This window comes from Tenrec ecaudatus, chromosome 5 (genome assembly GCF_050624435.1).
Source record: "Tenrec ecaudatus isolate mTenEca1 chromosome 5, mTenEca1.hap1, whole genome shotgun sequence".
In the NCBI taxonomy this organism is placed as follows: Eukaryota; Metazoa; Chordata; class Mammalia; order Afrosoricida; family Tenrecidae; genus Tenrec; species Tenrec ecaudatus.
In genome coordinates, this window is record NC_134534.1 from 115,188,209 (window position 1) to 115,202,512 (window position 14,304).

Genomic DNA, 14,304 nt, shown 5'->3' on the forward strand with positions numbered 1-14,304 from the left:
ATTCTAACTGGCAAAAACGTATTTTTAATTAAAATCAGATATTAAGAACTTGTTTAACCGCCATATTATTAAACTAAAAATAAATTATTCCACTTGTTAAAAATTTAATTATTTCCTAAAATGTAACAAATATTTATGCTAATTCTATATCTTTGGGCATGTTCATGGCAACTAGGCTAAAACTGAGCTTTCAGAAGCTTTCTGAAGACGTTATCCAATTGCTAGAAACAAATGAATTGTACAAACTATACATCCCTCTACTTCAAAAATATCCCAGAAAGAACCCAGATGATATCATGGTTAAATGCTTGCCTATTAGCTAAAAGGTTGGCAGTTCAAACCTATCCAGTCATTCTCTAAGAGAAAGATCTAGTGATCTTCTTTGGTAAAGATTATTTGGTAAATACTAGTATTAATAGTCTTATATCTTTGAGTTGATCTGATAGGGCACAGTTGAACTATCTCATAGTTTCCAAAACTGTATCTTTTAAAAGAGCATATTTCTACATCTTTGTCCCATAGAACAGCTGGTAGGTTCAAATTGGCCACTTTTTGTTAGCAACCAAATGCTTAACCACTGCACTAGCAGGGTCCCCCTTCTGTAGAGATTAAAGCCAAGAAAACTCTATGGGGCAGTTTCACTTTTTCACATAGGTTGCAATGAGTCCCAATCAATTCAACTGCACCACTATCAACAGTTTGGCTTAAGGAATTTCTTTGTCAGAAACTACATCTCCTAATACCAGCAAGAGATTAACAGACACAGCTAACATTCCACTTTAGTGGAAATCAATCCTGAGAGGCTGTACCTTAATAGAACAATTTAAGATCGTGCGACTAACAAATTTTTCTTTTAAAAGAACTGTGGCAGTATATGTTAAAAACATTTTAATATTCTGACACTGTAGTTTCCTTAAAGCAATGAACAAGGCACATATACATTGCACACAATCATATTTCCATGAATACAGAATTCTCCCAAATATCCTACTACCAGGATACAAAATATTTTTTTTCATTTTGAAACATCTTAGGTGGATCCCCCACCAAATAAATAATCCCTGTCCTAGAAAATCCCAAGAGTTAGTTTTCCCAGCTAACTTGGATAGTAGTATTTCAACAAATTTATATACGATAGCCAAATACTTTATAACATTTCAATGAACTATTTCTTAACTTACTTTCCATTGATGACACCATCTGGATTTAGCATCGGGACAATTTTAAAAATATAGGATTCACGTAAGCTCTGAGCAGTCGGGCTATTACTCATGAGATACTCCAATGTTCCTTTCATAACCCAACTTGCATTAGTTTCTCCAGGATGTACCCGAGCAGATAAGAAAATGTAAGGGCGATTTCCTAAAGTACACATAAAATTTCAAATTAAAATGAACAATCACTGAAGTTTGTATATCTTTCTGGGAAGCTTTAGCAATGGTTCTACTCAATGGTGAATTCTGATGTCAATTCACAACAGACCTCAAAGTGCACCTTCTATACATGAGCATTGCACTAGGTCCCATGGAGGAAACTAACGTGAAAGCAATAAGCTAAAAGAGTTCATAATACACACAGAATACAATAGACAGCATTTGATTATGTCATTCACTTTTCCCCAATTTCCTAAAATGTAAATTTAGTCCTTTCATATAATTTTGGATTCATCAAGAACAAGTAGTTGGAGAATTTTTCATTAACTCATGGGATAATGAAGAAAAATATAATCTTACCCCTATCTTATAGGCACTGTACTAACTAGAGAGTGGAGTGGTGGTGTATTTTTTTCAGAGGTTTACAGAGAAAAATATTTTTTGCTATATGTTTAGACATATATGTCTACAAATAATTGCTTGGCTCACCTCCTCTTATTTTCATACATATAATGTTCTTTCTCTTCCTTAAAAATATTTTTCTTTACAGTTTCATCAAAATGAGAACAGATTTCTTATTTTTGCTACCATAGCTGTACCTTTTCAACAATTTATAAAATACAAATGGCAAGGAAAAACAAGTAGCTATTCAATATAAATACCAAATGTTTGCTTGGTTTTGAAATGTCTTATTTGGAAATAAGTAATATTACTTCTCAATTTTAAAAATTGATGGTACTCTCTGAGCTCTAAAACCAACACTGTACTATAGTTAGAGTCAGATTTCTAAGTATAAGAATATTAGTACAAAACAGAATCTTAGAAATTATCTAACCTTACTCCCTCACTTTTAAAATAAGGAAACTGAAGTCCACAGATGCACATTAATTTGACCAGGTCTAGAAATCAAGTCCTCTGATGCCTACTAGTGCTGGCATCATTTCTATTACAAATATATATTAGAAGAAATCCTGAGAATATGGTATTGAGAGGGAAGAAGGCAGACTTACTGAATTGATAGATATGTTCAAAATAGTTTGACTCTGGCATTGCTGTTATAGTCACCAAGGGACAGCTGTTTCCAGACAGGGTTTCACACAAAACATCTTTTCGAAAATAGATTTGCTGAGGATTGTGTGCTGACTCCAGTTTTTGAAGATGCATCTTGATAAAAATTGAAAAGCGAAGTACATAATCATTTAAAGAATCCCTGATCTGAGATTCAGAAATAATGCATGCAGATCTCCACATAGCTAAAAATGAGTAAGATTCATTATTCCTTATCTTAAAACCTCCAGGATCAGATGTACTTCAAATGCCAGTGCCTGAGAAATCTGAGAAAAGTACTGAGGTGCACATGCCATTAACTGTGCGACACCATCGCCAGGGGCAGGGGCAGAACCCTGGTATCACTGCTGCTGCTGCAGCAAGCATCTGAAGGGATGCTTTGGCAAAGCCTAAGGCAACCAATATTCTGAAATAAGCTTATTTAGGCGCTGCTGCAAAATGAGCTATTAAAAAGCCTTTGGCTTTCAAAGACTTTGGGGTCTGTGAATAAGTGACTGCAGACCTGCAACAGCTATCTAAAATTGAAAAAATTATGTAACATAAAATTTTAATAAAATCTTTCCTGATTTCAAGATTTAATACAGGTTCACTATACAATATCTAGAAAACAGAAAATAAAAAAATTAGACGTTTACATATCATCTAGGTTACAATCAACAGATATAATGTAGTTTTAACAAAACTGAGATTGTACTTTGGTGTTTTTAATATTCTGCCTTTAATACTTAATATATACACAAACATATGCACACATATTCATAATTATGAATGACACATAAGAACATGATATTAATATGGTACAAATATGATACAAAATTGAATTATGGCTATTTTAAAACACCAAGTGCCTTTTCAAAGAAAAAACAACTTTTGGTGCTTTTCTTTTCAAGTTGGACCAAAAATAAATTATCCAATCTCTGATTTTATGATATTTAGGTGGTTTCCAAATATTTATCTGTTTGATTTTAATAATCACTAGTTACTGTGAGGTCACCATTAGCCAGAAACTGTAGAACATGGCAAAGATTAGACAAAAGGGAAGCCTGCCTAACTCTGGGAACTAAGAAAAGTCCTTCAGGAAAAAATGAGGTTTGAACTGTGATTCAAAGGACAAGAGGAGAGAGACAAGTGTGAGACACATAGACAAAGTATGCAGGAAGAAAATACAGGAAGAAAATACAGGCAGAAAATACAGGAAGAAAATACAGGAAGAAAATACAGGAAGAAAATACAGAAGAAAATACAGAAGGCATGACAGAGAACTGGAAAAGAGTTCACTATAGCAAAGCAAAAAGGAACACCAAAGAGAAACAGAAACCCTGCAGCAGAAAGGAGGACTGGTAGACAATCTTCACCAATGCATGCTTCTGATGATTAAGAAAATTAAATGATAACATAGATAACATTTCTTCTTACATAGGTCTGTGTTTTACTATGAATTAAAATATTATGCTTTGGAGGATTAATTTAGGATGAGATTATTTTAAATTCCATTAAAGATAAGTATTAAATTATGCAATTCAAACTGTATGTAGATGACAGTAGTAAATGGACACTGATAAACTATCAAGAAATGTCTAAATGAATCATGAAGTTTTATATTTAATGCAAAGGGTTAGAGAATTGACCTCACTGGCTACAGCAGAGGAATTGGACTAAAGAAAAGGCAATTGGGTAAATGTGAATCCTTGGACCCCAGTTTGAAAGAAGCTAGTAGAAGCTGGGAAACAAGGGCTGCTGAATAAGGTAGTGCTGGTAGGGCTAAAAAGAAGTAAGAGAAATCAAATATACTTAGAAAGTAAGCACAGCAAAGAACAATTACAGCTTCCAATCAAAAAAGGTGCTATGATCCCTTCCCCGGTAAAGTGCCTACATTCTCATGGTTTTGACAATCGGAACAGTGAAGATACTCTATGTTAACAATAAATCTATCATGATTGATGACTTAATTATTTGAATTAGCCAATAGTTAGTGTTTTTAACAAAGCAAATATTTTATTCATTGCAAAAATTCCAGAGATCAAGTTTTAAACTTCATACTCTACATAAACCTAGTTCTACAATTCTATAACACAACCATTAGAAGAGAATTTCCACTAGAAAAATTTTAAGTGCACCCACAATTTCTCTGATTTTCTGTTAACATTCATAACATTTGGTTAAATAACTGAGAATCACAGTTAAAAATAAGTAAATAATAGACTCTTAGCTGAAAATGTCTACAAAAAGGGATGAAAAGTAAAATTCATGTCAGATTTCTTTAGACTTACTTACTATTAAATAAAGGATCACCTTTCCATTTAATTCCATTCAATGTTTCCAAAAAATATGTAGTACTTTATAAAAACTTCACTATGAAGCTTTTTCTTATTAACATATTTAATTGAAATTAATATTTCTTTAATTATCTGACATAATCAGAAGACAAACTTGTCATCATTCACGTACACGTGTTCTCACCTACCTGCAAAGTGGAATACGTGTATGGATAGTGATAAGCAAAGTAGCAAACATCATCTTTATGTGGAAAACTGACAGTGAATGTAATTGTATAGTAAGATTTTCCTTTTTGTCCTCCAGCAGCAACTGAACTTCGTGAGAAGTGGTTTCTACAACAGAAGAATGTAAGGTATTTAGTTCATCCACACAAAATTCGGATTTTTCTTGCTATTTTTATTTAAAAAGGCCTTCAGGGAAAAAGAATAGCCATGGTCCATAAAAACTTTAACACTAAGAACCTCTGAAACATAGATTTGGTATTAATAAAGCAATTAAGTGATATCAGTCAACAACATTATTGTTCACTTCTGAGTTTACTAGTTAAATGAAGTAAATAATCTATGTGTCAATTTTTAGAATCCCACTTTGAATATTCAACAAATTACTGGATCTAGACAACGGTAATTAGCAATTATAACCACTGAGTGAAAGTCTGTGGGGCATCTTTATAACAGATGGGTCTCATGAAAATAGCTAAATACATTAATCAATATTATGAAAAAAGTATTAACATATGAATCCCACATTGTGATATGATAGTTCTGAATTTCATAGCACCAAAAAGAAAACATTCCTGCCAAATATCAAATCTGAAGTTGATCAAACTTCTAGATCTAATTACAAGTTTATAGAAAATAAGAGAGAGAGAAAAACAGTTAACAGCACAGGGGCTCAACCAGCAAACCCAAAGTGTGAAAAATCTTCACAATCGACCAAACTTCTTAAACAAATAATGGAGAAGACACAAAAAGAAAATGGAAACCTGTACATGAAAACAAACTAAGGAGGAATAACAAGCAAAATAAAATGTAACGTCCAGACTGGTTACCTTCTACAGGGGAAGACTCAACAATAAAAAGCATCTATGAGACAACAGATGAGGTTTGAAAACTGCCTAGATATCTCATCATATTAAGGAATTATCTTATTTGCTAAAATGATAGTGTGGCTAAATTTCCTTAAAAAGAAACATAATTATGTATGGGTAAAATAGACCCATCTAAAAATTTAGAATGAAAGTGGGGTTGAACTTATAACTTTAACTACCAGAAAGTAAAACTAATTGTAGAAGTGGTGATAAATACAAGGTGTCTCATTATCTTACTGTTTTTGTAAATGTGTGGATTTTTCTTAAGATAAAGTGCTAAGAACTGAGGAAAGTGCAAAATAATTTCAAGAATTTGTCTCAGTGAACCCTCAGCCCTCAAGAGTTTAATATCTAATCAAATAGAATGACTCTTTTCAAGTGATAAAGCAGCAAAACATATTTTATCTCATATGTTAGTAGAGGGTAATTTTTCCCCTGTTGCAGATGAGAAAAACAAGCCTCAGAGGCAATAACTAACATGAAAAATGATGAAACAAGGACAATTGTAGATTACCTGGGCAGGAGGTTTCAGAAAAGTAACCATAATATAAAGCAAAGCTATTACCCCGAAAGTCATAAACATTTACGGAACTGAACTGAACGCTGATTCCAGATGTGGAAGCATCGAAGAGAAAAATTAAACTTAAGCAAACAGAAAGCTTGGCTCTCTCTCCTTCCATAGAGTAGAGCAACCACCTGTCACAGTAAACCATTTATTTTACATAGGAAAAAGGAAAGGCATTTGCTAACTAAAGATTTTTATTTTATCGGAACACTGGGAAATATAGTCAAAATATTTTTAAATTTTAAAAGATCACATGTAGTAGTGCAAATACTTCTGCCAAATCCTAGCCAAGCATCACTCCAATATCATGAGATTAAGACTTGGAAACTGAGAAATAAAGTGTTCTTACAATGAATATGAAAGGGGGTAGAAAAAATGGGAGTTTATCAGACATTACACCAAGTACAATAGCACCAAAGCCAGGGAGGCATTTTCTTCCGCGATGCCAGTCCCACAGTCATACCCTTAGCAACTTTCAAATACTCGGCTGGAGCATCACTCAGGGTTGACCTTGCCACCCAAGTCAGTCCAATGTTAGGAGAAACAAGTTTAAAAACTTGAAAAATGGGGTACTCAGAAGAAATATTAATAAACCTTCTCACAAAAACAATAAAGAGGAAAATTATAAAGATTTGGTCAACACAAAATCAACAGCAACAAAAGAAAATTCATGAGCAAAAAGAACTCAGCAAAGAAAAGAAACAAAGAAACAGCGAAAACAACACACATACACACACAGCAGTATATTCATATTGTTGTTAACTTACTGTTTGGTGCCATCAAGTTAGTTCTAACTCATAATGACCCTACCTGCCACAGAATGAAGCACTGCCCAGTCCTGACCCATCCTCGAAATTGTTGTTATGTTGGAACCCACTGTTACAGCCAATGCATCATCTCGTTGAGAGCATTCCCCCTTCTCAATGACCCTCTACCAAGTATGATTACCTTTTCCAAAGATGGTCTCTGAAAATTCATGCCTACCAATAATTTCATTGAATGCAAATAGATTAAATGAACTACATGATCCAACAGCATGTTACCTACAAGAAGCTCACTTTGACAATAAAATTAAAGTAAGCTAAAAGACAAAACAAACAAGCAAATGGCAACTAAAATTAGCCTAAGTGGCTATTTTAATTTCTAATAAAATACACTCTAGAGCAAAATCACAAATAAAGAAAAAGAAAGGGCATTATATTATAATTAAAGTGTAGATCCAATAAGGAATGACCATAATCTATATGAACACAATGGAAGAGCACTAAAATACATAAAACAAACCAACAGAATTTAAAAGATACAGGTAATTCCACAAGAGAAGGAGATGTTAGACTTTAACAAATCACATTCAATGAAGAACAGAATAACTGGAAAAACTCCACAAAGATACAGAAGATCTAAATAACACAAACAGCCCACGTGCTCTTCCAATGAGCCTTCTGGATCCAGATTATAGCTATGCCATCAGAGGAGCAGGAGCAGAGCCAGAAGACAGCATGATGGGCTTCCCAACTCACAGAGCAAGTTAATCTGAGTGCTTTTGTGCGGGATGCTGGCTTGTGAAGTGAGGTTCCTCTGGACACTTAGCTGGCAAAATGGATTTGCTGACTCAGACAAGTGTAGCTAAGTGTCTTTGGGCTGATGCTTACTGGTGTGGGATGCCTCCAGGAGCTGGGTTTGCTGACCCTTGGCGCTTGAACTGGATGCCATCCAGTTGAGACTTAGAGCAGAGTGGTATGTGACTTTGGGTATTTACTTGTCGACCTGAAACTTTGTATCATGGCCTGGTAAACAACCATCCGAGCATTTCTCACTGGCATTACAACTTGTGAACTTCCTTCATAAACCCACTAATCATGAATTTTGTCTGTGAGTTCTGCATAGCCATTACAAAGGATCTTAGAGATCAGAGTGGTAAAGAAGACACCAATTAAGTCAACACAATTATGTATGCCTCAAATATTTATGTTTGTTATCTACCATTAAAATTTAGAAGATTTACTATTTTTTCACTTAAAATTAGGATATAAACACTCCCTTATATTATTGAAAAAATAAGAAAAAAGAAAGTAGTATAATGTAAAAGATGGTGTTTTTCGAGAGGATGGGTGGAATAAGTTGGAAGCTTCTAGGCTATATGTCTTTTCTTTTAAGGTAAAGGGTTAGTGTGACAAATATAGGCTAACCATCAACAACTATAATTACAACATTTTTTAAAGTTCAGCACAGAATGGCTGACAGGTATAACTTAATTCTTGTTTCTTGTGTATTTTTCCACAGGACAGGGCAACTGTGTCACCTGTTGTACACAGGGCTATTATGAATCCAAACTGACTAAAAAGCACCTAGCAACAACAAACATAAGTAAAAGAAGCAGTGTATTTTTTTTTATTATCCACCGATTAAGAGAAATATGAAATTTATTCAGATTCAGAAAGATTACAAGTTACCTTATATTTCTATTCCTAATTTATTTACTTCTCACTTTGCTGATAAAATTAAGGGGGAACTTTACTGAGATAAATTCAAAGGAAAATTTTATTCTCCTGGAAGTAGCAATGCTTATGACCATGGTTTTTCAAAAGCCCTTGTCATAAATTATTAAAACAATTTAATTTTAGCTATCTCAGTTGCCTTACAATGATGGCCTTATTAAAAGGGACTTTTATGCTAGTTAAATATACCTTCAAAAATCAAAGTGTATTGTATAAAAATGTAGGGACTAAGATTAATAATAGAGCAGAAACAACGATACCAAGCAAATGCTATCTGGAAACGTACTGCATACAGAAATAAGAGGAAAAAAATGTGAGGCAAGGTATAAAATAATCCCAATTTAATTAGAAGTGGAGTTGAAAATGTTCATTAACATTTGTTTTTAATTTATGTATAGACCATCCATTTGGCATCAAAGTTAAACTGGATAAAATGCTACAACGTAGCAGAACAGGGCACTAACCCACACAGGGAAAGGGTGTTGATTGTGTCTCCACAGGGAAAGAGGGACCAGACATCAACCCGGAGCTCCAAGACAAGAACGCAATACACTGACATGAAGCAGGGAACTGATAGAGAGGCCTGAGGGACCAGCCCCATTACCAACATAGTGGACAGCACCACCCTCCCCCCAAGAATAATTCCCTTTGTAGGACAGCACTGGAGCCACAACTCAAGAAGAGGGAGTTGTCTGATTAGAGCACACAGAAGTCAATGAGCGGGGAGAGGGGGAAAAAATTTTTAAAAAAAGAGTGAAGCACATTCTGGCTCACCAAGTTCTGAGGACAATGTTCCTGCTCAGAAGAGCAATGCACAGAGATGATCACAGGGTCGGTCTCACCACAGGACACAGTATTCTTCATTGACCCATAGCACCATTGGGGACAACACTAGAGACACACAGCTGAAATTGTGCCCACCCTGAGCTCACTACTCCGAAGCCAGCCTCTGGGGGCATACAGCAGACCAGAGGGGTAAGCAGAGCAATGAAGTTCCCAGGGATAGATGTGGTGAAAGGGCATAGACATGCAGGAGAGCAGCGGGGGAGCAGAGCAATGAAGTCCCCAGGGATACACGGGGAGCCAGGGAATGGCACCCCATCAGACTCAACTGGAAAGGACTTGTGAAGCACAACAAATAGACTCAAAACTATTTACATGGTTTTCCTGTGTTGTTGTAGCTATTGTTTTACTTCCTATTATTGCTTCATTGTACTCAGTCTTGTGATAGTACATAGCATGTCTACATGGAAGGGATAGGCGGGATAAACAAGCCAGAAGAGAGAACAATGGGATGACAGTTCCTGGGGGACATGGGAGAAGGGGAGAGAGGGAAAAGAAGTGGATGTAAAAAACCCAGAGAGAAGGGGGCTGGATCAAGGGCAATTTAACTGAGAGGAATTCCTAAAACCCAAAGAAAGCTGAACATGTTAGTGGGACGAGAGGAAAGTACAAAGTAATAGAGGAAAGAACTAGGAGGCAGAGGGTAGTAATGGAAATTTAAATACATGCATATACAGATGTAAATATATTTATATATGATGATGGGGTAATAGATCTATGTGCACATATTTATAGGTTTATTATTAAGAAAACAGATATACAATTGGCCCTTGCTCAAGTACCCCCTCAAGACAAGAACACTTTGTTCTAAGAATTCAGCAGTCTGAGATGCTCACTTTCCTGGAATGATCACTGAAGACAATGGGTGCACAAGCAAATGTGATGAAGAAACTGATGGTGCCCAGCAACTAAAAGATATAGCATCTGAAGTCTTAAAGTCCTGAAGATAAACAAGCAGCCATCTAGCTGAGAAACAACAAACCACACATGGAAGAAGCACACCAGCCTGTCCCAATTCGATCACTGAGGACAAAGTGGGTGCAAAAGCAAAAGTGGTAAAGAAAGCTGATGGTGCCCAACTATCAAAAGATGTAGCATCTGGGGTGTTAAAGGCATGAAGATAAACAGGCAGCCACCTAGCTAAGAAACAACAAAGCCCACATGGAAGAAGCACACCAGCCTACCCCAAAATGATCGCTGAAGTCAAGGTGGGTGCATAAGCAAATGTGGTGAAGAAAGCTGACGGTGCCTGGCTGTCAAAAGATATAGAACCTGGGGCCCCATAGGCTGGAAGATAAACAAGGGGCCATGTAACTGAGAAACAACAAAGTCCACATGGAAGAAGCAAACCAGCCTGTGAGATCACAAGGTGTCGAATGGATCAGGTATCAGGCAGCGAAGACCAAAAAAAAAAAGTCATAGCACTGTGAATGAGGGGGAGTGCAGAGTGGGGACCCAGGGCCCATATGTGGGAAATTGGAAATCCCCTTGCAAAAGGGGAGTGGGGAGGAGACGAGCCAGTTAGCGTGCAGTGTAGCAATCACAAAATATTCAATTTTCCTCTAGTTCTTGAATGCTTCCTCCCCCTCACTATCATGATCCCAAATCTACCTTACAAGTCCAGCTGGACTGGAGGATGTTCATTGGCACAAATAGGAACTGGAAATACAGGGAATCCAGGCCAGATAAACCCGAGGGCCAGTGGTGAGAGTAGCGATACCGGAAGGGTGGAGGGAAGGTGAGGGATAAAGGGGGAACAGATTGCAAGGTGTACATATAACCTCCTGCCTGGGGGATGGACAGCAGAGAAGTGGGTGAAGGGAGACATTAGATGGTGTAAGATATGACAAAATAATAATTTATAAACTATCAAGGGTTCATGGGGGAAGGAGGGGAGGGTAAAAATGAGGAGCTGATTCCAAGGGCTCAAGTAGAAAGCAACAGTTTTGAGAATGATGATGGCAACATATGTACAAATGTGCTTGACAAAATTGATGTATGTATGGATTATGATAAGAGTTGTATGAGCCCCTAATAAAACGATTAAAAATACTTGGTAATTGAAAGGAGGTAAGTATTCCTGTCTGAATATTAAACAAAAAATTGCACTTGATATCATAGAACTAAAATAATGGTACTGAATTTTTCTAAGAATTTCTCTTTTACAGTTTTAATCAGTTACATTTTAAAAGTTTCGAAGCTGAAAAGAGAGTCCCTGGATGGTACAAGTGGGCTAAACTCTTACCTACAAGCTGAAACATTGGCAGTTAAAGCTACCAAAAGCAAATTTAGCAGACGTGTGAGCATCACGTGGCCTTGAAAACTCATTGGAGCAGTTCTATATTGTACACATGGCGTCATCATGAGTAGGAACTCACTCAAGAGAAACGAATAGCAACAAAGTCATAAAAGTTAATTATATATATACCCTGTTTCCCCAAAAGTAAGACATTCCCCGAAAATAAGACCTACTTAGAGTTTAGCCTCTCGCTGAAATATAAGGCATCCCTCCAAAAATAAGACCTCCCAGAAAGTAAAACCCCGCAAATCTACCGTTACTCTGGACCATAGTGGAGGGCGCTGCAGCGCAGCTCACTGTTGGCCGCAGTGCAGCTGGAGCAGACAGGAAATGTGAGATCTCTTTTAATAAAAAAATAAACAATAAATGTGTACCATATTCTTCATGAAAAATAAGACACCCCCTAAAAATAAGACCTAGTGCATCTTTGGGAGTAAAAATTAATATAAGACACTGTCTTGGGCAAGATATTACAAAATAATAATTTATAAATTATCAAGGGTTCATGGGGGAGGGAGGACCAACGAGGGAGGAGAAAAAAATGAGGAGCTGATGCCAGGGGCTTAAGTGGAGAGCAAATGTTTTGAGAATGATGAGGGCAATGAATGTACAAATGTGCTTTACACAATGGATTGTGATTAGAGTTGTATGAGCCCCTAATAAAAGAAAAAAGAGAGGAAAAAAAATTTCATAGGACAAAAAAAGAAAAGACACTGTCTTATTTTCGGGGAAATAGGGTAGCCAGCGAAGATTTAGAGTGTGTATCAAAGAAAAAACACATTTTATTTCCATTGTATACACTTCCAGAAAATTCAAATTAGTCCTTATTAAAATACTACATAATCCCACAAATCAAAACAGGAAATAATCATTCCACCATTTCCTGCAATGAAATAGTAGTGAAGTTAATATCTCATATATAAGCTATTCTCAGAATACTTACTTATAGTAACAAATGTCAGTACCCACACGAATCCACCATGGTCTAGAGTTTAATGCCTCTTGCACAGAATACATGAGTGGTTGCATACCTTTGAAATAGACACAAGAGAGAAAATTCTTTTCAGAATTGAGTTTAAAAAAAGTCTATCTTATATTTGTGAAAAGACCAAGCTTTCAGGAAAACAAACTAAAACACATTTCACAGTATGTGTTTTTTAAATCGCAAAAATTTCATAAATATCTCCTAAGTCAAATAGTAATACACTTTCATTTAAAATTTCAATTATCAGTTGGAATTGCCTTTAGAGCAAATGTCAGCAACAAAGTAATAAAAGCTAAAGATTTGAAACTAGCAAAGGGGTAAAGAGAAGATTTAAACTAAAAGATTAAAAACTTCCTTATTCTGGCCCCTACCCCCACACGGTCACCTTCCCCCCACATCCCCAAAGGAGTGTACAGTCCGTCAGTGAAAACTCACGTGCTTTCTGAGCGGTCCAATGACTGATATCAGCTTTATTGCTAATAAAATTTCCTTTAAAGAACTACAACTATGCCTAAAAGAAAGGCAGCCCATCCAGGTGAAATAAAGCAGGAGCCAAAGAGAAGATCAGCTAGACTGTCTGATATTCCTGTGCCCATTAATTTTGAGATACAGCCAAAAAGAATGGCCACTTCAAGGAGAATGAAGGCAAAAGGTGATATGATCAGAAAAAATACAAACACAAGTACCAAAGCAAGAGCTGAAACCAAACAAGAAGTTGTTGACGCAAAACACAACACTCAATATATTGAAAATGGAGAAGCCAAAATTATAGAGGAACTACCTACTGAAAAAGAAATGGAGGAAATAAATGAAAAAAAGTGAGGAGGAGGAAGGAAAAAAGAAACAGTGACAACAGAAGGAATGGAAGGTGAAAAGTAAAAAGAGAAAGAAGAGGAAGACCTAAGCAAAGATAAGAGCAGATGAAAAAGAAGATACAAAAGGGAAAGGAGATACAAATGGACACAAAGATGGAAACGAGAAAGCAGAAAACTGAAAAGAGGAAGAATTTGGAAGAAAGAAGATGGAAAAGAGGACAGAGTTGGGAAATGGAAAGATGAAAAAGAAGACAAAGAAAAAGATAAAAAGTAGGATGAAGATGGAGAATATAAAAGAGAATGTGGAAAAATAAGGAAGAGGAAGATGGAAAAAAAGAAGAGAAAGATGGAGGACATAGAAAGGAAGATGAAAATATGTTGAAGCTAGGGAAAAAGAAGCCAACACGAAAGAGGTTGCAAAAGAAGAGTCTCAGAATATTGTTTAAAGCTGCCCTACAGAGCTTCATAATTTGATAATATGCACTCTGTGA

General features: G+C 36.1%; 1 protein-coding gene and 1 pseudogene across 6 annotated transcripts in view; one reads left to right on the forward strand and one right to left on the reverse strand.

Moving 5' to 3' along the window:
- AGTPBP1 (ATP/GTP binding carboxypeptidase 1) overlaps nucleotides 1-14,304 on the reverse strand; it is a 214,653-nt gene that overhangs the window by 73,023 nt on the left and 127,326 nt on the right. For all 6 annotated transcript variants that reach the window (XM_075549853.1, XM_075549854.1, XM_075549852.1 and 3 more), the window contains exons 18-21: nucleotides 12,957-13,044; nucleotides 4,906-5,050; nucleotides 2,384-2,537; nucleotides 1,182-1,362 (exon numbers count right to left, since the gene is read on the reverse strand). In XM_075549853.1, the coding sequence (XP_075405968.1) occupies nucleotides 1,182-1,362; nucleotides 2,384-2,537; nucleotides 4,906-5,050; nucleotides 12,957-13,044 (568 nt within the window). The remainder of the gene's footprint in view (nucleotides 1-1,181; nucleotides 1,363-2,383; nucleotides 2,538-4,905; nucleotides 5,051-12,956; nucleotides 13,045-14,304) is intronic.
- LOC142448508 (high mobility group nucleosome-binding domain-containing protein 5-like) lies at nucleotides 13,506-14,087 on the forward strand (annotated as a pseudogene).